The sequence below is a fragment of the Cynocephalus volans genome, chromosome 4 (genome assembly GCF_027409185.1).
Source record: "Cynocephalus volans isolate mCynVol1 chromosome 4, mCynVol1.pri, whole genome shotgun sequence".
In the NCBI taxonomy this organism is placed as follows: Eukaryota; Metazoa; Chordata; class Mammalia; order Dermoptera; family Cynocephalidae; genus Cynocephalus; species Cynocephalus volans.
This window is the reverse complement of record NC_084463.1, coordinates 167,483,501-167,508,250: the sequence shown is the minus strand read 5'-3', so window position 1 is coordinate 167,508,250 and position 24,750 is coordinate 167,483,501. Positions and strand designations below refer to the sequence as shown.

Sequence of the window (24,750 nt, the reverse complement as noted above, 5' to 3'; positions counted from 1 at the left end):
CCCCCAAGCCCCACCTCAGTTTCTTCACTTCCTAGTTGTGTGACCTTGTGCATAGGAGCCTGTCTGTGCCTTGTCTTCCTCGTCTGCAGAATGGGTACAAAAATGTCACCAATATTGAAAGGCTGTTAAAGGTTAGTGAGTAAGCTGACTCATACACAGCTCTTAGCAAAGGACCACTCGGTTAGCTGCTATTGTTATCATCATCGTCAATTTTTTTCAGATCTTTAAAAAATATTCTTAAGTGACACTTGTGTGCTGGATACTCTTCTACAATCTCAGGAAATAGAAGTGAACTAAATAGACAAAGTCCCTACGCTCAAGGACATTCTTATGTAATTAAGTATAGTGGTTTTGATTTTTCAAAAATCTCTGGTGTTCTGGATTTTGTAGGTATAATATCATCAGCAAAAAGAATATTCTCACATTTCTCATTTTCTACATATACCGCTTATTTTACTTTTTTGACTTATTGCATCAATAAAACCATCCACACAATATTGCAAATGACATCCATGACTAGGTATTTACTTAATTAAAATATTCTAGAATTGTATTTTATTTTTCATTTAATATTTTAGACTTTGCTTATTGGTTTTTAGTTAATAATCAATCGTATGTTAATCATGTCTTTATATTTTTCTCTCACTAAAGGTTTCAATGATAAAGCTGCTGATTTTTGTCAAATACATCTGAACATCTATTTATATGACCAAGTGGGTTTTCTCCTTTTAAAAAAATGATATAATAGATTATATTGACAGCTTATGATATTAAACCACTCTGGCGTGGCTGGAGTCATACTCAAATTATTTTGATGCATTGCTGTGTGCTTTTTGGTGGTTTTAGTTTACAGTTCTTTTTTGCATTCCTATTCATGAGTAAATTTGGAGCGCAGCATATTTAGTTCTGAGTTATTAGAATCTCAGCTTCTTTATGTTAGGTACTTGTCTATATGCATACACTGCATACACCACAGTTAGTTCATTCATTCGTTCACCTGTTGGTAGGTACTTGGGATGTTCCTGAAGTTTGGCAATTATGAACACTTCTGCCGTAAATATTTGTGCCCAAGTCTATTTCTGGACACACAATTTCACTTCTTTTTGATAAGCATCCAGTGGAACGACCTGGTCATATGGTAAGTGTGTGTATAACTTTGGAAGAAACTGCCAAGCTGTTTTCCAAAGGCAGTTGTGGAATTTCCACCCTCCTCAGCAGGGTATGAGGTTCCAGCCACTCCACACCCTCACCAGGACCCGGAATGGCCAGTCTTTTAAGTTGTGGCTGTCCCAGTGGCCTCCTTCTCGCTGTATGGCCACCGCAGCCCGCCCTCCACACAGGAGCCTGCTCGGTCATCTAAAAACAGATACACGGTCTGATCATTCCACAGCCTAAGTGTCTCCCGGTGGGTTCTGGAAAAACGTGGTGGTAACATCTTAGCCTTCGTGCTCCGGCTCCTGCCCGTGCCATTCCCCCCATGATGTGTCCCACGTGCCCTCCCCGCCCTCCCCACATCACCCCTCGTTCTCAAGTTGCTCAAGTTGTCCTGCCTCCAGGCTTTCTTATGTGCCCCCCCCCCCACTGTCTCTCCTGCTGTGTCAGTCTGCTAGGACTGCCCTAACGAAGGACCGCAGACAGGGGGTCTCAGACAACAGATGTTTATTTCCTCACAGTCCCAGAGGCTAGAAGTCGGGGACCCAGGAGCCGCAGGGCTGGGTCCTGCTGCGGCCTCTCTGTTTGTCTTGCAGATGGCATCCTCTCCCTCTGTCCTCACGTGGCTGTACCTCTGTGTGTGTCTGTGTCCTGATCTCCTCTTCTGATAAGGACACCAGTCAGATTGGATTAGAGCCCACCTTACTGACCCCATTTTAACTCAGCCACCTCTCTAAGGACCCGGTCTCCAAGTGCAATTGCATGACGAGGCCCCGGGGGTTGGACTCCAGCATTTTGGAGGAACATGGTTCAGCCTGTAGCATCCATCCTCACTTAAAACATTTCCTTTGTCATCATTCGTCCGTTCCTGCCTCTCCCCCGAGAACGTCTTCTTTTCCTTTCCTCTACCTCGCAAATGCTCCAAGGCTGTCCCCTCCCCTGGCCTGGCCATGGTGGCTGTATCCTCACTGGCCACCTGCCCTGCTGGCCTGAGCTCCCTGAGGGCAGGGACCTCTCTGTTCACCTGTCTGCAGCAGCCTCACCGTGAGCCCCCAGAACATTTGTTATGTGAACAAAGGAGGGGCCAGTGGATGGTTTGACATGAGGCAGGGACACAAATGGCAGAAGAGAGCTTCAGTGGGAGGGAAAAGCTGACTATTTCCAGCTAGAAAAGAATCACGCAAGGGCGAGACTTGTGGGTGAGGGTCATTTATTTGTGGTGCCATGGCATTAGATTTGTTCCCTAATCACATGCTAGAGCAGGTGGGTCACTGGGGCTGGACATGGGGGCATTCCTAAGGATTTTCCCCAAGAGAGGGGGTGGCTTTTACAGCCCTTGGGACCCTGGGAGTCTGGCCACACCCTGGGCCCCCGTGTGCTGGTGCAGTCAGAGGGAAATGAGAGGTGGTTGGGGAGAAGCTGAGGCGAGATTTCCAGGCCCAGTCCCAGGCAGAGAAGGATTCGGAGGGCAGGGTACGCTGAGAAGTCTAAGGAGAGGTCAGGAAAGCACAGGGCAGTTTTCAGAGTGTGACTGGAGGCAGGGCAACCGGAGCAGCTAGCTTGCAGGTGGCTGTGTCTTTCAAAGAGCCAAGGAGCAGGTCTTGGGTCTGGAGACTCAGGAGGTGACATTCCAGAGGAGGACAGGTCAGATGATGCCTCAGTCATACCAGCGGGGTAACTGCTCGGTGTTGGGGGTGGTGCTACATTGTTCCAGGGTTGCCATGGCTATGCTGGGAGCTAGGCTTCCCCGAGCATGGTCCCTATATGGTTTTCCTCTTGGACACAGCTTCAGGCACTGGGTGTGGGCTGGAGCTCAGCAGGTCCCAGTGCGTCGTCCTCTCCTCAGCCTGAGGTCCAGCTCACCTTCCTGATGGCTGACTATGCTGGCCAGGATCGGGCCTCGTCCACCTGCTGCATGGTGGCAGACTGTGGGGGACGGCCTCCTCAAGACAGTGCCCCCCACCGTGCTCCCCTGGTGCCTCTCTTGGGCAGGTGGACCTGCTTAGTATCTCAGGTTCTCGGTCAGCACCACGGTGTCTACCCATGCCAGGATTTTAGGAGGGGAAAGAGAAATCTGTGTCTCTGATACCAGCTCCTCCCACAAATGTGTTCATGGTAAACCCCTCAGCTCATGATGGCTCGGCTCCCCAGAATGAACTGTGGGGAAAGGCCATCGATGCCCCAGACTCCAAGTGGGCTCTGGGAGAGCCCATAGAAGTCAATGATCAGAGCACAGGGACACAGCAGCTGGACTGGGAGTAGCAGGACTTGGATGCAGCAGCTGGACTGGGAGCAGCTGTGCTTGCAGCAGCTGGACTGGGAACACATAGGGATGCAGCAGCTGGGCTTGCAGCAGCTGGACTGGGAACACATAGGGATGCAGCAGCTGGGCTTACAGCAGCTGGACTGGGAACACATAGGGATGCAGCAGCTGGGCTTGCAGCAGCTGGACTGGGAACACATAGGGATGCAGCAGCTGGGCTTGCAGCAGCTGGACTGGGAACACATAGGGATGCAGCAGCTGGACTGGGAGCAGCTGTGCTTGCAGCAGCTGGACTGGGAACACATAGGGATGCAGCAGCTGGGCTTACAGCAGCTGGACTGGGAACACATAGGGATGCAGCAGCTGGGCTTGCAGCAGCTGGACTGGGAACACATAGGGATGCAGCAGCTGGGCTTGCAGCAGCTGGACTAGGGTTGTGAGGCACCCTCCTACAAGACATGCACTTATATGTCACTCGTGCAGAAAAGGGCAGTTTATTCACTCCAGCTGGCCAGCGACCGTTTCCCAAGGAGCAACCAAGGAAGAGCGGCATCAGGCCTTGGTCTTGTGGGGGTTTTTAAAGGCAAAAACTACATCCCGTTGGCACACGGTTTTGTCCAGGTGCACAAAGCAAGCTAGGGAGCTAGGTCGCAGAAGCCAAGAATGAGCCGTCTGAGCAACCAAGCATAAAACTTTTCATTGTGTATGGTTCCTGTTCCCATGTAATAATTCACCGTGTATGGCTCCTGTTTCTGTGCAATGGTTTTTGTTTCTATGAGAAGGTCAGCAGTTTCTCATGCAGAGGGAGGGTAGTCTTCAGATCAGACAGGGGGCAAAATGGAGTTACTCAGGTTAAGCAAGCAATTCTACAGAAGCAGATAGCGTATGTTATGAGGGTGTAGGGGAGCCCTATTTCACTAGGAGCAGCAGGGCTTGCAGCAGCTGGACTGGGAACAGCAGGGCTTGCAGCAGCTGGACTGGCAGCACACAGGGACACAGCAGCTGGACTGGGAGCAGCAGGGTTTGCAGCAGCTGGACTGGGAGCACACAGGGACACAGCAGCTGGATGGGGAGCAGCAGGGTTTGCAGCAGCTGGACTGGCAGCACACAGGGACACAGCAGCTGGACTGGGAGCAGCAGGGCTTGCAGCAGCTGGACTGGCAGCACACAGGGACACAGCAGCTGGACTGGGAGCAGCAGGGTTTGCAGCAGCTAGACTGGGAGCACACAGGGACACAGCAGCTGGATGGGGAGCAGCAGGGCTTGCAGCAGCTGGACTGGCAGCACACAGGGACACAGCAGCTGGACTGGGAGCAGCAGGGCTTGCAGCAGCTGGACTGGGAGCACACAGGGACGCAGCAGCTGGACTGGGAGCAGCAGGGTTTGCAGCAGCTGGACTGGCAGCACACAGGGACACAGCAGCTGGACTGGGAGCAGCCACAGGAGCCACAACTCCCTTTGGAGCCCCCACAGGAACCACAGGCCCCCTTGGAGCCCCCACAGGAGCCACAGCCCCCCTTGGAGCTCCCAAAGGAGTCACAGCCCCCTTTGCCACAGCTGGAGCAGGAACAGACTGGCACACAGCAGCACACAGGCTTGCAGCAGCAGATGGGCACACAGCGGCTGGAGCCACAGCCCCCACATCTGGAGCTGCAGCCCCCACAGCAGGAGCCACAACCCCCACAGCTGGAGCCGCAGCCCCCACAGCTGGAGCCGCAGCCTCCGGAACATCCACAGCAGCCCATGGTTCTGGTGGTTGAGGGTGGAGCGGGTCTGAGGAGCAGGTGGGGATGGAGTGTTCAGGTGTGGAGCCTCCTGGGTCTGGCTGGGCCCTTTATACCCCTGCCCATGGTCAGGTGTGAGGCTGGGCACACAGTCACTTCCTGATTTCTATTTATGTTCTTTTGCTGGAGAAATTGTGTGTCATTTAAAGTAACAAAAACATTGTTTTACCCTTGTGCCACACTTCCTACTTGTATGTTGTTTTTCTCTCTAAGCCTTCAAGTTCCAAGTCCTTTCCATTCGGGTGACCCTGGGAATGGGGCGAGCTTCGTCCATCCCTGTGCACTGCCCTTTATATCCCAGGTCTCCGTCACTGTTGTAGAAGGACTTACAATTAATTTTTTTAAATGGCTCTTTGTTTCAAACCTAGGTGTAAACGTTGGGCTCCCCCGGTTCTGCATTCAAATTCAGTATGATCAAGGTCACATTCTCCACCATGCTGGGGAGGAGAGTTCCAGAACGATTCCTCTGCCCCTTGTCCAGTGTTCTGGAAAGTCCAGCTCTGCTCCGGCTCCTCGGTGCCCAGGATTCCTTGGAGTTTACCTCGCCTCTGTGACCTCTGGACTGTCTCTGCTTCCTCTTCTCTTCGGGTTCATTGTTTGGTAGCATCCCTGCTCCCCAGGGCGCTGTCCTTGGCCCCCCTGGAAGGTTTTTGGGTTTCTGGGGAGTTGTCTTCTCTCCTTCCCTTTCCTGTCCCTGCTTCCAGCAACTCTGGATCTCTCCCTCCACCCTAAAGGCTGAGAATGCCTCAGGGGCTGCTCTCAGCTTTCCTTCCTCGTCCCTGGCCTCTTAGTTATGGGGCTGCAGGTCCTGGGATGGAGGGGCTCTCTCAGCTCTCTGCCCTGCCCATTTTCTGTGGGTGGCACATGGTGCCCGGCATGGGGCCCGCATGCCTCCTGAAGAGCTGCCACAGGTTGCCTTTCCTGCCCCAGCTCTTGGCACTCAGAGAAGATCCATGGGACTTGGTGACAGGTGCTGTGGACTCTGGATCGGAGGCATCTCAGGATTCGTCTGTTACGCCAACCCTCGAGCATCACTTACGATGTCCTTAAACATTCAGCAGGTCCCTCTGTACCTCTGTCCAGGGCACGGCTTTGGCTCTCTTCACCCCAGCAGGTGTGACACGAGCCGGGCTCTCTTCTAGCCTATGAAGGGGTCGTCACCTTCTGGACTTCAGTTCATTTGGGTTTCTTCATGTCCTTGACTCTCTGGCGGATTTTTTAAAAATGTCCATGCTTTTGTAATTTAACCCGCTTGTTTTAATTGCTATGGTGAGCTCAAAGGTCTCTCGTGACTTTCTACACTTAGTCAGAGTGGAATCTCAATTGTCTCACACACACGCACACACACACACGCGCACGCACACACACACACACACACACAGTGGACATCGTATTGCAGAAGAGAAGAGGAGTACACACATCGAGAGCATGGGAATGACTCTCAGACATAACGTTGTGGGAAAAAAGCAAATTGCCAGCCTGCAGTAGGCAGGGAGCCTCGGCAAGAAACAGGCCTTCGCTAGTCACTAGCAGAAGTTGGAGCTGTCTGCTGGCGTAGTGTGGCTTTGACTATCCCGACTAGTGTTCTGACATTGTTCATGAAAGACAATTGATTGTAAAATGTCAGTGGACAGATTAAAGTGCTGTTTAGACGCAAGTAAACCCAGATTCGGTAAACTGGAAGCTACATATATAGACATAATCCAGAGTGCCACACATCGGGAGAAAGAGACGGGATGTATCGCCGTAAGGATTAAATGAGACAGTCTGGTATGTGTGTAATCAGAATTCCAAAAGAAGAATAAAAATCATGGAGCACAGGAAGCATTTGAAGAAACATCTAGAATAAAAAACGAATCCTTCAAACCCAAGAAGACAGACATTCCAATTTAAAATGGGCAAAATATTTGAATAGACATTTTCCCAAAGAGGATATGTTAATGGGCAACCCCCCATGAAGAGATGCTTAGCAGCACTCACCGTCGTGACGGAGATGAAAACTAAAGCAAACGAGCATTTCCCACCCACTAGAGCGGCTGTGATCTATAAGACAGACCAGCAAGGTTGCCAAGGACATGAGAGACACAAGCCCTCCTGCCTTGCCGGCAGCAACGTCAGATGGTAGATCCCAACTGGAAAGTGGTTTTGTGCTTTCTTAAAAAGTTAAACATAATTTTCCATATGACCATCAACTCCACGCCTAATATCTGCCCAAGAGAGATGAAGACACACGGCCCCGACAAGTGGAGACAGCCCGGATGTTCATCGGCTGGGGACGGATAGTCAACATGAGGTCTATCCATGCAAGGGTGTACCCTCCTGCAACAAAGGTGGGGAAATGCTGATGATACAACAACATGGATAAACCCCAGTGAACTATGCTCATGCAAGAATAAGACACAGAAGACCGCACATTATACGATTGCACTTACGTCTAGTGTCCAGGAAGGCGAGACTGTGGAAAGAGCAGAGTAGCAGCGGCCTGGGGCGGGTGCTGAGGGTGAGAACGAGCTGTGCACGGGGCTGGCGGCTGGCTCGGGTGGTTAGAGCGACGTGTGGGTACCACCAACGTCCAGGGCACGACCCCCGTTACCGAATGTGGAATGGATTGGTGAATGGTTCCACGAAACTGTGATCAGCGGAGGAAGGAGTTGAGAGAAAGCCAAAGCCTCCCGTTTTACTGCTGAAATCCCATGAGTGGCAGTTAAACTGGAGAACCAATAGATGTCACGACAACAGTGTGAAACAAAAGAAAAAACTACCAGGTAAATAACAGAAGAAAACAGCCAAAATGATTGAAGGCGTTGGGGCAGGAGACTGCTGCTTTTATAGTGTTTGTAGAACTGTTTTATTTTTTGGCTGTTTTCATGTATAACTCAGGTAAAAATAAAGTTGGGAGGAAGAAAAGAGGGGGGAAGGAAGGAAGGAGGTCAGGTACGCTGGGTGTGGGGGTCCCCGTCACAGAGCCACAACAACTAAGTGTGGTAGCAGCACATGGATGCACAGACTAGAGAGAATAGAAAAGTCCAATGATTTTGAATAAAATAAACCCAGAGAATCCTGCCTGAGGATACAAGGCAGACCCTGAACATGCAGCTCCAGTGTCCAGAGCTGACACAGGGATTAGTGTGAAGGGAACAGAGAAGAACAGTAAAAGTGCAGAAGTGGCCATTATCACACAGCATCTATTTTTAAGTACAAGGCAAACAGAATTCCCTGAGGATGTAGCGTAAACAGCCACAAGGAAGTAGTCACGTGCTTGAGACAAACTGCACGGAGGGATATAAAGGCTCCTGGAAGAGTGGCCACCACATTCCAACACCTCCCTCTCCACCTGCTCCTCAGACCCGCTCCACCTTCAACCACCAGAACCATGGGCTGCTGCGGATGTTCCGGAGGCTGCGGCTCCAGCTGTGGGGGCTGTGGCTCCAGCTGTGGGGGCTGTGGCTCCAGCTGTGGAGGCTGCGGCTCCAGCTGTGGGGGCTGCGGCTCCAGCTGTGGGGGCTGCGGCTCCAGCTGCTGTGTGCCCGTCTGCTGCTGCAAGCCTGTGTGCTGCTGTGTACCAGCCTGTTCCTGCTCCAGCTGTGGCAAAGGGAGCTGTGGCTCCTGTGGGGGCTCCAAGGGGGGCTGTGGCTCCTGTGGGGGCTGCAAGGGAGGCTGTGGCTCCTGTGGGGGCTGCAAGGGGGGCTGCAGCTCCTGTGGGGGCTCTAAGGGGGGCTGTGGCTCCTGTGGGGGCTCTAAGGGGGGCTGTGGCTCTTGTGGTTGCTCCCAGTCTAGTTGCTGTGTCCCTGTGTGCTGCTCCCAGTCCAGCTGCTGCAAGCCCTGCTGCTCCCAGTCCAGCTGCTGCAAGCCCTGCTGCTGCCAGTCCAGCTGCTGCAAGCCCTGCTGCTCCCAGTCCAGCTGCTGTGTCCCCATTTGCTGCCAGTGCAAGATCTGAGGTTCTGAACACAGACCTCCTATCGGCTCTGCAGATCCACAACCCCCCAGACAGTGACAGGAGCCACATCCCAGGTCCTTGACGCTTACGTCTGATGTCTTCATCTTCTGGTTTGGGGAAGCTGGAGCTCCAGTCCAAGGAGGATCCGATTCTGGGGTGTAGAAGAGAGACCTCTGTCCCCTGGAGCAGTTCGGTCCCTCTTTCCTGCCCACAGTGGATCATACTTCCTCTTTCTCAGCATCACTGTCTCCAGCTCTGACATTCCCAGCCCTGCACTGTCCTCGAGGGCTCTGGCTTCCCCCGGACTCTCAGTCGAGTCCTGAGCATGCAGCAGACAGTGGAGTCCCCACAGCTTGGGGACTCCCCGGAGCTGTGTTCTCCTTCTGCCACCAAGATTCGCCAGGTCAGGTAACCTGCTCTCTCTGGTTCTGTGTCCAGGAGTGAGCTGTTTCCTTGAGGTCCTGAAATAAACACCCTCCGCCCACACTGCTGTTCTCCTGCTGCTTCTTTCTTCCTGCGTCCGATTAGCAGCTTCCTCCAGCTCCTTTCCTGCCCTTGCTCCTGCCTCTGGGGCTCCCTTGCTCGGTTCACACCCCATGCCACCATCTGCCCATCCACCCTGTGACCACGCGACGGTGCCCACTGTGGGCAGGCTGAGGACAGGGCCTGGGAGGGTAAGAACAGCACAGGACCTGCTTCAGGGGTGTTGGGGCCATTTCCAGAATGTGGAAACTGAGGCACAGCACAAAAGTTATTTTTTGTAAGTTGCTGAGTCCCAAGCAAGCAATGCAAAGGATAGGCGTGTCACGCAGAGTCGCACTAGTGCAGCGGGCTCCTCGGTTCTCATGCAGATGAGTCCAGAGTGTGCCTGACTTCAATCTGGGTGCATAAGAATGTGCCTGGCAGGTCTAAATCTGGGTTTCTCACACTGGGCCCCTCTGTAAACTTGGTAGGGAGCGCACTGTAGGCACCAACCAAGCATCCACTCTGTGCCATCTGTTGTGGTCTCCACTAGCCTTCTGGGGCTACTTAAATTGGCATTGATTGTAAGCCACTTTATGTCCTCAGTCACACTAGTCAGTTCAAGTGTTCCAGAGGCTCACGTGGCTAGTGGTTGTTTTGTCAATCAGCGCACACATGAAACTTTGCCATCGTCACAGAAAGCTCTGATGGATGCACTGCATGGAATTGTTAAGAATTCAATGTTAGGTGTTTTAGCCAGACCAGATAGCTGGTGTCCAGACCCAAACCTTCTTACTGCATGTATTAGGTTCCTGTGGCTGTGGTAACAAATTCCTGCAAATGGGGTCCCTTAAAACAAGAGAAATTTATTCTCACAATTTGGCAGGCCGGGAGTCTGACATCAAGGTGTCAGTAAGACCACACTCCCTCTGAAGTTCCCTTTGCCCCTTCCAGCTTCTGGTGGATGTCGGCATTCCTTGATTTGAGACATTTCGTTCCAATCTCTGCTCCCCAGTGACATTACTTTCTCTTCTGTCTCCATGTGTCTCTGCCTCTTGCTTACATGGACACTTGTGACAGTATTTAGAGCCCACCCAGGTAATCCAGGTAATCTCATCTCAAAATCCTAAACTTAATTATATCTGTGAAGATCCTTTTTCAAAATAGGGCAACATTCACTCTTTTGCCATATAAAGTGATATTCACATATTCCAGGGATTCGGCATGGATATATGTCTTGGGGGGCCACCTTCTCTGCCCCCTAGCATCCAAACCTTGACATCTGTCCCACATGCAAAATGCGCTGGGACATTTTCCATATGGGACAAAATCCCATAGCCCATCTATGTTAGTCCATTTTCTGTTGCTTATAACAGAGTACCCGAAACTAGATAATTTACAAAGAAATGAAATTTATTTCTTACAGTTCTGGAGGCTGGAAAGCCCACCATCCAGCAAACGCATCTGGTGGGGACCTTCTGGGTAGTGACTCTCTACAGTGACACAGGGTATCATACAGCAAGAATGGGCTGAGCGAGAGAGAGCTGGCTTTCTCACTGGCTCTGCTCACAAAGCCATCGGAATCACACCCGTTACACCATGAATGATCGATCCACTCATGAGGGCACAGTCTTCACCATCTGAAGGAAATGGCTAATGGACTTCTGTGGTCAGCACCCAAGGACGTGTTCACTCGGCGAACTCACAAACGAGTTAACCAAGAAATGTCAAGGATTGCAAACAATCCTTGACGACGCTTGAAGTCGTGAGAACACTTTCTTGGGATGTTCCCAGGAGGTGCAACTGAGTCCTTGAGAAGGGAGGTAAGGGCCTTGTGCTCTTGAGAAAAGTATAACAGAATTTATGCATTAATGCTTATCTCGCATGCACAAGCTTGCTAAATGTAATAAAAGCTGTAACAGCGGCTGGGTCCGTGCTACTCGCCTGAGAGAGCAGCAGCCCCCGCTCTTCACCTGCATCTCGTCTGCTTCGACGCATAGCACCAGCCCAACATCTTTCAAAGTCCCAACCCATTATCGCATCAATGACTATAAATACAGAACCCCCCCTAAACATGTTCTGCTCAAAAATCCCAGATTTCATCCTCAGAATCATCTGAATCAGGTACAGCTGAGACTCTGGATATGATCCATCCTGGGACATATTATTCTCCATTTATGGGCCTGTGAAACTAGAAAATAAGTTATCTGCTTCCAATAAGTGGGACAGGTATAAGATAACACTTAGAGTCATTCTCCACCTGAAAGGAAGAAAATCGAAGAAGTAAAGGGGAAGCCAGTCCCAAGCAGATTTGAAATCCAGCTGGGCAGATGTCATCAGGGCTCAAGGCCTGAGAAGAATCCCTGCAGCCTGACGTCTTCTCCCAGGCCTGCAGGGGCTCCCCTGGTCTCTGTGCCACAGCCAGCACCATTCTTTCTTTTCTTAGAAGGGTAGCGATATTTGCAGCTGTGCAGGCAATTTCCTGCCTGTGGGATCTTGGAAATGTGGTATAGCCCTCCCTGACTTCATCCCGTCTCTATTTCCTTCAGCGCAAGTTACGGAAGATCCTGCTATCACAACATTCTGAAAAACCTTGTGGGTCTCCCATGTGTATCACAGGGATCCACATCATTAGACAGGAGGGTCCTTGGGGGGTCATTCTTTGAGCACCCCATCTCTGTCCCTGGCCTCTGCCGAGGTGGTTGAACAGATCCCTGAGCCCCTGGCCTAATCTCTTCAGCAAAAGCTACCCAGCCACATTCTTGGCTTCTCTGCAGGACGTACTTCCGTAACAGTGAATCTCCTAATCTTAGTGACTTTTGCAGTCTGGACAGGCTGAGAAGTTTTTAGAGCATCAAGCGTTGGTTCCCCTTTGCTGAACTGTTCCTTCCACTGTTTGACTCTTTCGTCTGTCATTCTACTGTAAGCAGCAGGAAGAAACCAGGCTGTACCTTCAGTGCTGCTTGGAAATCTCCTCCGCTAAATATCCTACATATGTGTAAGTTCTGCTTTCCTTGCAACTCGAGAACAAATTCAACCAGGTTTTCCACTGTACATAGCAAGGATTGCCTTCACTCTGGTTTCCAATAACATGTTCTTTCTTCCTGAGCTCTCACGGGCAGATGTGAGCTCTTCACACCCATGTTTCTACCAACAGTCTGTTCAAGGCAGTGTGGGCTTTTTCTATGATGCATCTTCCAGCCTCTACTAATTACCCAAATCTAAGGCCATTTCCACATGTTTAAGTCCCGTGACAGTAACACCCCACTTCCAGGCACCAACATCTATGTTAGTTTCTTGTGGTTGCCTTGAGAAATTTCCACAATGTCGGTGATTTAAATCAACAGAAGTCTATTCTCTCATAGTCCTGGAGGCCAGAAGTCTGACATAAAGGCGTCAGCAGGGGCAGGCTCCCTCTGGAGGCTCCAGGGGAGAATCTGGTTTTTGTATCTTCCAGCTCGATGGCAGTTGACATTTGTTGACCTGTGGCCACATCACTCCAATCCTATCCTGTCTGTGCCAATCTCTGCCTCTCTTATAATGACAATTGTCACTGGATTTAGAGCCTACCAGATAATCTAGGGTAATCTCCACATCTCAACATCCTTAACTTAATTACAGATACAAAGACCCTTTTCAAAACAAGGTAACATTCCTTCTTCTGCCAGATAAGGTAATGTTCACAGACTTGTGAGATCTGGATGTGGACATATATTTTGAGGAGCTATTATTCAGCTCACTAGATAGGTAGAGATAGAGTGTGTGTGTGTGTGTCTGTGTGTGTGCGCGTGTGTATAAAGATAGATTGATGCAGTGTGTATGTGTGTTCATCTAGAGTGTATGGGCATATATATCTAGATCAATAGGTAGATAGATACAGTGTGTGTATAGATAGAGTGTTATATGTGTCTAGACAGACGATAGACAGGCAGAGTATATATCTAGATTGACAGAGTGTGCATATATACGCCTAGGTGGACAGAGTGTATGTGTGTGTATCTAGATAGATAAACAGAGTACCTAGGTAGGCAGATGATAGGTACATAGGTACATAGGTGGACAGATGCAGTGTGTGGATCTAGTTGGAGAGAAGACAGACACAGAGTGCATGTGTGCAGTTGTGTGCTCGTGCGTGTGTGCATGTGTGCGTTCTGCCCCTCTGGCTGGACCCAGCTGTCACACAGGACATCCCGTCTTACGTCCTGCTGGGCTGTGCTCACCCTCCTACTCATCCCTCCTGGTCTGGTCATTTGCTGGCTCATCAGGCTTCCAGCCCGCAGCCGACCTCCCCATCCACAGAGCCTGCCCTGGTCCGCGCCACACAGCCCAGCTCGACGGCTCGCACCTGCTCTTGCTCACGGCTCTCCCTGGCTTCAGGTTTCTCAGAGACTCTTCCTGGGATTGCAACTGAGTTTCCAGAGCACGACACCATGACATTCCAGGCTGCTAGGCTCTAGTGACCAGGAAACAGCTCAGACTCACTTCCTGACCCCTCACAACAGATGACATGTTTGCCCCGATGCCTCGAGCACTCCCACACCTCCATGCTGCATCTGTCCCTCCCTGGGCTTAGCCGAACTGCCCTCAGCCTTCAGATCTTAGTTTCACTTCTCCTCTTCCAAGGACTTCAGGGTGACCCTGTGCACCTCCCCATAATGAGGTCCTTTGCAATGTGTGCCCAGAATCCCCATTTTCCGAGCAAATGTCCCCTATGGACCTGCTGCTCTGTGCCCTCTCTATTGCCTTGGTTTCCACATTCTGGAAAGGGCCCCAACACCCCTGAAGCAGGTCCTGTGCTGTTCTTACCCTCCCAGGCCCTGTCCTCAGCCTGCCCACAGTGGGCACCGTCGCGTGGTCACAGGGTGGATGGGCAGATGGTGGCATGGGGTGTGAACCGAGCAAGGGAGCCCCAGAGGCAGGAGCAAGGGCAGGAAAGGAGCTGGAGGAAGCTGCTAATCCGACGCAGGAAGAAGGAAGCAGCACGAAAACAGCAGTGTGGGCGGAGGGTGTTTATTTCAGGACCTCAAGGAAACAGCTCACTCCTGGACACAGAACCAGAGAGAGCAGGTCACCCGACCTGGCGAATCTTGGTGGCAGAAGGAGAACACAGCTCCGGGAGTCCCCAAGCTGTGGGGACTCCACTGTCTGCTGCATGCTCAGGACTCGACTGAGAGTCCGGGGGAAGCCAGAGCCCTCGAGGACAGTGCAGGGCTGGGAATGTCAGAGCTGGAGACAGTGATGCTGAGAAAGAGGAAGTATGATCCACTGTGGGCAGGAAAGAGGGACCGAACTGCACCAGGGGACAGAGGTCTCTCTTCTACACCCCAGAACTGGATCCTCCTTGGACTGGAGCTCCAGCTTCCCCAAACCAGAAGATGAAGACATCAGAGGTAAGCGTCAAGGACCTGGGATGTGGCTCCTGTCACTGTCTGGGGGGTTGTGGATCTGCAGAGCCGATTGGAGGTCTGTGTTCAGAACCTCAGATCTTGCACTGGCAGCAAATGGGGACACAGCAGCTGGACTGGGAGCAGCAGGGCTTGCAGCAGCTGGACTGGGAGCAGCAGGGCTTGCAGCAGCTGGACTGGGAGCAGCAGGGCTTGCAGCAGATGGACTGGCAACAGCAGGGCTTGCAGCAGCTGGACTGAGAGCAGCAGGGCTTGCAGCAGATGGACTGGGAGCAGCAGGGCTTGCAGCAGCTGGACTGGCAGCAGCACACAGGGACACAGCAACTGGACTGGGAGCAACCACAAGAGCCACAGCCCCCCTTAGAGCCCCCACAGGAGCCACAGCCCCCCTTGGAGCCCCCACAGGAGCCACAGCCCCCCTTGGAGCCCCCACAGGAGCCGCAGCCCCCCTTGGAGCCCCCACAGGAGCCGCAGCCCCCACAGGAGCCACAGCCCCCGCAGGAGCCACAGCCCCCCTTGGAGCCCCCACAGGAGCCGCAGCCCCCACAGGAGCCACAGCCCCCACAGGAGCCACAGCCCCCCTTGCAGCCCCCGCAGGAGCCACAGCCCCCCTTGGAGCCCCCACAGGAGCCGCAGCCCCCACAGGAGCCGCAGCCTCCACAGGAGCCACAGCCCCCCTTGCAGCCCCCGCAGGAGCCACAGCCCCCCTTGGAGCCCCCACAGGAGCCGCAGCCCCCACAGGAGCCACAGCCCCCCTTAGAGCTGCCACAGGAGCCACAGCCTCCTTTGCCACAGCTGGAGCAGGAACAGACTGGCACACAGCAGCACACGGGCTTGCAGCAGCAGACGGGCACACAGCAGGAGCCGCAGCCCCCACAGCTGGAGCCACAGCCCCCACAGCTGGATCCGCAGCCCCCACAGCTGGATCCGCAGCCCCCACAGCTGGATCCGCAGCCCCCACAGCTGGAGCCGCAGCCCCCGGAACAGCCACAGCAGCCCATGGTTCTGGTGGTTGAGGGTGGAGTAAATTCAAGGAACAGGTGGAGAGGGAGTGTTCAGGTGTGGAGCCTCCTGGGCCTGATCCCTTTATATATATCTGTCCAAGGGTTCTGTTGGGCACGAATTTCCTTCCTTGTGTCTATTTTTGTACTTTCCCTAAGGAAATTGTGTGTGGTTTAAAATAACAAACACATTGCTTTACCCCGTGACACACTTCCTACTTACACGGCATTTTCCTCTCTAATCCTGCAGGGCCCAGGTCCTGTGGGCTTTGGGAGCTACTTGGAATGAGGCGAGCTTGACATAGCTGCTGTTTTCTAGCCTCACCCTTTTCACTGGGGAGTCCAAAGGAGTGGCCAGTGTTCCCAGTGTCCCAGACCCCGCATGAGCAGGCTGCAGTGTTGGGATTAAGCCCAAATGCTCCCCGGAATTTGTGGCTCCCGCCGATGGTCGGGCAGGTGGGAAGGCAGTGCCTCCAGCTCCGCCCTCGCCGCCCCCTCCAGCCCTTCACCTTTGAAGTTCAGAGCCACCTGCAGAAGGAGCTGCTTGAAGCCATAGCTGTGCAGCTGCCTGGCCGCGCACACCCTTGCTTACGGGACAGCCGCGGGAATTGGGGCATGCCTGGGCTCTGGCTTTCACCCTGGCCCCCTTGACTGCGGCTCTTCGCACTCTGACTTTTATTTAAAACTTATCTCTGTTTCTTAAAGTGTAAAAGTAATGTGCTTAATGTACAAAAACACAACGAAATTCACAGAAGCTCAGAAGATCAATCACGCCCACAGCCTCACGTCTCAGAGGCGAGTCCTTTCTTCCTTTCCGGACTTGACCCTCTGGTCTTTGGGGACGTGATTCTTTTTGCTGCTCAAGGACCTCTGGGTTCCCAACATCTGGCAGGGCCCTGTCGTGCCTGGGGACTGGAGGATCATTTTGCCCATGATGAAAGGCTCTGCTCCCTTCTGCAGACCACGGCCGTTCTATCCTCGGTGGGGCTGCCCGGAACCTCCCTGTTCTTGGGGAAGGAGTCGGTATCCCCAGCGCCTTGAAAGCACGTGACTTTGCACAAGTCCCTTGACCCTGAGATTCCACACGTGCCCAGGGGGTTGTGTCCACTCCGTTTGCAGGACCGAGCCACAGATTGCAGTCGATGCAGGTAGAGTGCCCTCCGCCTGTCAGCTCTCCACAGGGCATCCACCGCGATCCTCGTCTGTGTCCTTGGCCAGTGTCTCCTGAGACAGACACCACTGCACCCAGGACTCTTCAACATGGGCCTCCTCTCAGGGTTCTCTGGCCTTGCCCTCTGCTCCTCTGAGCTCTGTCCTGAGGCCGCTCTTTCCCTCTGAGGGAGCTGTGGTGGAAAAGTCATTACGTACAGCAGGAAACCAGCTCCCACCTGAGTGACCTGCTTAGGTCTGCTGGTGTTGAAAGCGCACTTGTGGGTGGGCAAGGAGAAAACAGTTTCGGGCCAGCAGCCAAGAGATTTGCCTCTCTGAGAATGCCAGGCTTGGGGCCCCAAATGCTGAGGGGCTGAGAGGTGAAGGGCTTGCCGAGCGAGACGTGCACCTGCACCAGGGCTGCTGGGAGCAGGGGTCACCGCCTGGCGCTCAGAGCTCCTCTGAGATAAGTGCCATCTCCCAGGGCTCTGCTTCCGTCCTCTCTGTGGGGGGTGGGGTTAGGGCTGGGTGCCTGGGGACAGGCCCTGACTCTTCAGGGGTCCGCTCTCATTTGGATAGAGCCAGCAGGCCCATTCATGTGGCAGGCATGGGGGACTGTGAGGGAGGACGGGGGACACTGACTGAGCTCTCATGGACTGGAACGTGTTGCAGGAACAGTTCCTGGCGCCTGGCCCTCGGGACCCAGGTGGTGAGGGCAGCCTTGCCCTGCAGGAGGGAGGCAGGGCTGCAGGTCTATGGCCAGAGTCTCCAGCGGACAGCCAGGTGCGTGCGGGCGAGGCCGAGAGCGGCAGGCGCGAAGGGACACAGCGATTGGACGGGGTGGGGACAGGCCAGCAGGGGCCGGTGGGCGTCACCCGTGCTGCGAGCAGTGGAGGGCAGTGGGCAGGGTACCAAAGAGCACAGCATCCAAACTGAGAGGCGCTTTTAAAAAATAACTTTTATTCTGAAATTGTTTAAGACTCACAGAGGTTGTAAAGATGGTACAGAATTCCCACGGACCCTTCACCCGGCTCTTCCACCCCAATGATGGTCTTTTGTTTTTAATTGTGGTAAAATATACGTTAAAATAAAATTTACCATTTAGCCATTTTTAAGCGCACAGTTCAGTGGCAATAAGCAGGTTCACGTTGCTGTGCGGCCGTCACCAGCATCTGTCCCCAGAACTTTCTCATCTTCCCAAACTGAAGCTTGTCCCCATTAAACACTGACTCCCACCCCCCAAATTATTAAGTCTTTCATAACCATAGTATGGGGTCAAAAAGTAGGAAGTGGACACTGGCATCACACTGTCAACCTCGTCACAGATCTTGTTTGGATTTTACCAGTTTTTATAGGCATCTTTTTACATGTAGTTCTACGAAATGTCACCACGTATAGAATTCAAAGAACCATTATTACAATCAAGATACTGAACCGTCCCATCACCCTAAAGAAACTCCCTCACTTTACCCCTTCATAGTCACACTCTCCCAACGCTCCTGACCCTTAGCACCCACTGATGTGACCTCACTACAGTTTTGTCACACTGGGAGTGTTATACACAGTGGTCCCCCCGACCCACATTTTCTTCCCTTGGTTTCAGTTGCCCGTGGCCAGCCACAGTCCAAAAATAGGTGAGTGTAGTCCAGTAAGATATTTTGTGAGAGAGAGAGAGAGCGCACACATGTGACTTTATTACAGTATGTTGCTATAATTGCTCTATTTCATTATCAGGTACGGTTGTTAATCTCTTACTGTGCCTAATTTATAAATTAAACTTCACTGTGGGTCTGCATGTATAGGGAAAATCGTAGTGTATGTAGGGTTCGGTGCTATCTGTGGTTTCAGGCATCCACTGGTGGTCTTGGAACTTATCCCCGTGGAACAGCAGTAGCGTGTAGGTGGGTGGTACGATACGTCACTTTTGGACACTGGCGTTTTCCACACTTGCTGTAACATCCTTGAGAACCATCCGAGTTGTGCTGTGTCGATAGATGACTCCTTCTGCTGCCGAGCTGTATTCCACTGCATGGATACGTGGCAGGTGTTGTCTCTGGCCCCCTCAGAGACAGGATGGACCTCCACCCCAAATTTAAGGTGGATGCTAGGACTGATGGAGCCAGTCACACTGAGAGTGTGTGACAGGGTTTATTCCTCGTGTAACGAGCTTTCTGTGAGAGCAGGTGGTCCCTGTTGCAGGTCTGAAAATGGACAGGAGACAGGCGTGTGTTAGGGTGGTGGGGGGTGGGTCTACCTGAGGGTTCCCGTGGGTGGTCTGACGTTCTTGCCAGCACCCATGGAGCAAGACCCGGGCTCTCCTATCAGCTTGTCCAGATGTGGGGTGGACGGAGGAGAGGGCGGGGTGAGACCTAAAAGCTGTGGGCAGCAAACCCCACCAATGAAGTCAGGTTCCTCACAGGGGGTTTATCTACTCAGTCAATGAAGGGTATTTAGGTTGTCTCCAACCTTCAGCTAATACGAATAAAGCAGGTGTGAGCACTTTGTGTACAGATTTTTTTGTGTGAAAGTAAGTTTTTATTTCTCTAGGATAAATACTCAGAATGTGGTTACTGGGTCTTGTAGAAAGTGTTTGCTAAACTTTATAGGAAACTGCCAAACTGTTTTCCAGTATCTAAGTTCCAATTGCTCCACGTTTTGACCAGCACTTGGCATTTTCAGTATGTTTTCCTTTAGACATTCCAACAGGTGTGTAGAGGGATCTCCTTGCAGCTTCAACTCTGCACGTTCCTGACGGCCACCGGCGCTGAGCATTGTTCCACGTGCTTCTTTGCCGCTTGCTGACCCTTCAGTGAAATGTCTGTCTCTCTGTCTTTCGTCTATTTCTAATTGGAGCATTTTTCTTACAGTTGCGTTTGGAGAGCTCTTTGTATATTTGGGTCTGAATCCTCTGCTGCATACGGATTTGCAAATATTTTTTCCCCAATCTGTGCTTGTTTTCCTGCCCTCTTACTGGGATCTTTCACTGAGCAACACGTTTTAACTTCTATAAAATCCCATTCATCAATCTTTTCTTTAATGGATTGTGTCTTTGGTGCCACATCTTCAAACTCTTTGCCCAATCCCCGGTCACGAAGATTTTCTCCTGTTGTTTCTCCTAAGGGTTGCATAGCTTTCTGTTTTACATTCCGTGATCTCTTTTGAACGGTGATACACGTAAGGGTTGGGCCAAGGTTCTTTTGTCTTCCCCTACAAATGTCCAGTTGTTGCAATTCTGTTTGTTGAACGACTATCTTACCATTGAATTGCTTTTGTGCTTGTGTGGGTCTGTTTCTGTTCTATCTGTTCTGTTACATTGACTTATGTGTCTTTCCTTGACCAATACCCCACTGTCCTGGCTTTTGCAATTACACGTCACGCCTTACAATCAGGTAGTGTCATTCCTCTAGCTGTGCTATTTTTCAAAATTGCTTTCGCTATTGTAGTATCTTTACCTTTCTATATGAATTTTAGCATCAGTTTGTCTATGTCTATAAACATCCTGCTGGGGTTTCAATAGGAATTTCTTTGGAACTACAGGTCGACTGGGGAGGACCGGCACCTGTACCGTGTTGAGTCTCGCGATCCATGAGTGTGGTACGTCCGTCTATTTACATGTTCTTCTGTGATTCCGTCCATTCGCATTTAGTCGTTTTCATCATGCAGATTCTGCACGCGTTTGGTTAAATTTGTGCTTACGTATTTTACATTTTGGAGAGATTGTAAATTACATTGTGCTTTAGATGTTGGTGTCTAATAATTCAGTGCCGTCATGCAGGTATGTGATGTGTTTTTGTGCATCCTGTTCCTTTGCTAAACTCAAAATTAATTTATTCGTTCCAACAGGGCTTTGTTTGTTTTGTTTTGTTGTTTTCCAGATTCCTTGGCATTTTCTCCGTAGGCGATCATGTCTCCCAGTGTGTAGAGTTCAGGACCCCAGCTCCCTCAGGCTGCCAGGTCCCCAGGATGTCCTGGAGTCTTCCTCGACTCCGTGACCTCCATGACCGTTCCTGCTTCTTCTCCCCTTCGGGTCTGTTGTTCTCAATGTCCACACTCCCCAGGTCTCTTCCTCGGTTGCTCTTCTCCAAGCCCCACAACTGTCCCCCGGGCTGACCTTGTCTGGCCTTGCTCACGCCCGCACTTGCTGCTGCTGTCTGAGTTAATCGCCTCCGCATCTGTGTGAGAACCCCGACCTCCAGACCTGCATGCCCTGCCTTCTCCTGGATGCCTCCACCTGGATATCCCTAGATGTGTCGGTGTGACCTCTCCTCATCCCCCCAGACTGGTCTCTCCTCCCGTGACAGGCAGAATTGTAAAGTGACCCTCGACGACCTGTGGTCTCATGTAATCCCCTCTTGAGTGTGGATGGAACTGTGATTATGATGAGACATCTCTCCTGCGATTACCTTCTGCTATATGGCAAAAGGGACATTTACAGATGTAATTAAGGTCCCTCATCAGTTGAGTTAATTGGAAGGGAGATTACCCTGGGTGGGCCTGACCTAATTGGGTGAGCTCTTTGAAAAGGTATCCAGATGCTGGAGACAAGAAGTCAGAGAGACACAGCTCTGATGGCCAGGAAGGAAGCAAATAGCCACTCTGTGAGTGGCCTGGGAGTTGGAGGGGGGTCCACAGAGCAGGGAGCTGCGAGTGGCCTCTAGAAGCTGAGTAAAGTCACTAGCTGATGGCTCACAAGGAGATGGGGACCTCACTCCTATGATCACAGCAACTTATTTCTTTTAATTAATTAATTAATTTCAATTTGTATTCATGAGATACAAAGCTGATTGTCCCCCTCCTGCCCATGATGTGGGGGCCAGATTCATACTGGGGACATACCCATTACCAGAAATTACTTTTGTGCCCTTTGTCCCCTCCCAATTATCCCCCAACCTCCCTCTCCCCTCCCCTTCTCCCCTCAACTCCACTTTGTAGCCCTAGGAATGTCCCTTCTGTTGGATCACGGCACCACTGTGGTCTTCCTTTCCTGCCTTCCTTTCTCTCTCAGCTCCCACATATGAATGAGCCCATGCGGTATTTATCCCTCTGTGCTTTGCTTGTTTCACTCAACGTAAGTTTCTACAGGTTCATCCAGGTTGCTGCAAATGGGAATATTTCATTCTTTTTTATGGCCGAGTAGTATTCCACAGTGTATACATACCACAGTTTCCTTATCCAATCATCTATTGGTGGACATTTAGGTTGGTTCCACATCTTGGCTATTGTAAACAGAGCTGCGATGAACACGGGAGTGCAGGTGTCTCTTCAACATGATGATTTCCATTCCTCTGGGTATATACCCAGAAGTGGGATTGCTGGATCATATGGAAGATCTATCTGTGGCTGTTTGAGAAACCTCCATACTGTTTTCCATAGTGTTTGTACTAATTTACAGTCTCACCAACAGTGCAGGAGTGTTCCCTTCTCTCCAGTCCCTCTCCAGCATTTGTTATTCACCATCTTTTTGATCATAGCCAGTCTAACTGGAGTGAGGGGGTATCTCAATGTGGTTTTAATTTGCATTTCCCTGATGACTAGTGATGTTGAGCATTTTCTCATGTATCTATTGGCCATTTGTATGTCTTCCTTTGAAAAATATCTATTCAGCTCCTTTGCCCATTTTTTAATTGGTTCAAATATTTTTTTTACCGTGTAATTGCTTGAATTCTATGTATATTCTGGATATTAGTCCCTTGACGGATGCATAGTTGGCAAAAACTTTCTCCCACTCTGTAGGTTGTCTTTTCACTCTGGTGATTGTTTCTTTTGCTGTGCAGAAACTTTTTAGTTTGATATAATCCCATTTGTTTATTTTTTCTTTTGCTGCTTGTGCTTTCGGGCTCATGTTCATAAAGCCTGTGTCCTGATCTAACTGCTGAAGTGTTTCACCTATATTTTTCCTTAGTAATTTTACAATTTTGAGTCTTATACCTAGGTCTTTAATCCATTTTGAGTTGATTTTAGTGTATGGTGAGAGATGCATATCTAGTTTCATTCTTCTGCATATGGATATCCAGTTTTCCCAGCACCACTTGTTGAAGAGGCAGTCTTTTCCCCAATGTAGATTTTTGTTGCCTTTGTCTAATGTCAGATGGCTATAAACCTGAGGAGTGATTTCTGGGTTCTCAATTCTACTCCACTGGTCTGAATGTCTATTTTTATACCAGTGCCATGCTGTTTTGGTTACAACAGCTTTGTAGTATAATTTGAGGTCAGGCAGAGTTATGCCTCTGGCTTTGTTTTTTTTTTTTTTTGCTCAGGATTTCTTTGGCTATTTGGGGTCTTTGTTTTTTCATATGAAAGGTAAGATCATTTTTTCCATTTCTGTGAAGAATATCATTGGTATTTTGATGGGGATTACTTTGAATCTGTAGATCACTGTGGGTAGTATTGACATTTTCACAATGTTAATTCTTCCAATCCAAGAGCATGAAATATCATTCCATCTTTTGGTGTGATCTTTAATTTCTTTCAGAAGTGGTTTGTAATTCTCATTGTAGAGGTCTTTCACCTCCTTCATTAAATTGATCCCTAGGTATTGTATTTTTTTGGTGACAATTGTAAATGGGCTTACTTTATTTCCCTTTCTGTTAATTCATTAGTTGAGTATATAAATGCTACTGATTTTTTGGCATTTATTTTGTATCCTGCAATATTACTGAAGTTATTAACCAGCTGTAGGAATTTTTTGATAGAGTCTATAGGTTTTTCTATATATAGTATCATGTCATCTGCAAATAGGGAAAGCTTGACTTCGTCTTTTCTGATCTGGATTCCCTTTATTTCTTTCTCTTGCCTGATTGCTCTATAGTACCTCCAGTACTATGTTGAATAGAACTGGTGAGAGTGGACATCCTTGTCTTGTTCCTGTCCTTAAGGGGAAGGCCTTCAATTTTTTCCCATTCCTAAAAATACTGGCAGTGGGATTGCCATAAATGGCTTTTATTGTGTTAAGATATTTCCTTCCATACCTAGTTTGTTGAGTCTTTATCATGAAGGAATGTTGAATTTTGTCAAATGCTTTTTCAGCATCTATTGAGATGATCATATGGTCTTTGTCCTTGAGCTTGTTGATGTGATGTATCACATTTATTGACTTTCGTATATTGAACCATCCTTGCATCCCTGGGATGAATCCCACTTGATCATAGTGTATAATTTTTTTAATATGTTGCTGTATTCTAATTGCTAATATTTTGTTGGGATTTTAGCATCTAGGTTCATCAAGGATATTGGCCTGTAATTTTCTTTTTTTGTTGTGTCTTTATCTGGTTTTGGTATCAGAGTTATGTTGGTCTCATAGAATGAGTTTGGGAGAGTAGCATCTGTTTCATTGTTTGGAAGAGTTTCATGAGAATTGGTATTAACTCCTCTTTAAAAGTTTTATAGAATTCAGCTGTAAGGCCATCGGGGCCTGTAATTCTCTTTGTTGGAAGATTGCTATAATTACCACTTCCATCCCTTTGCTTGTTATTGGTCTGTTTAGGTTTTCTATCTCTTCTTGGTTCAGTCTTTGTAATTTACATGTGTCTAGAAACTTATCCATTTCTTCCAGATTTTCAAATTTGTTGTCATACAGTTGTTTATAATAGTTTCTAAT

General features: G+C 50.2%; 1 protein-coding gene across 1 annotated transcript; it reads right to left on the bottom strand.

Annotated features, from left to right (window-relative positions):
* Positions 1 to 15,077: 15,077 nt before the first annotated feature.
* LOC134374866 (keratin-associated protein 5-4-like) lies at positions 15,078 to 16,004 on the bottom strand. Its single transcript, XM_063092926.1, has one exon. The coding sequence runs from the start codon at positions 16,002 to 16,004 to the stop codon at positions 15,078 to 15,080; it is 927 nt and encodes a 308-aa protein (XP_062948996.1).
* Between the last annotated feature and the right edge of the window lie 8,746 nt (positions 16,005 to 24,750).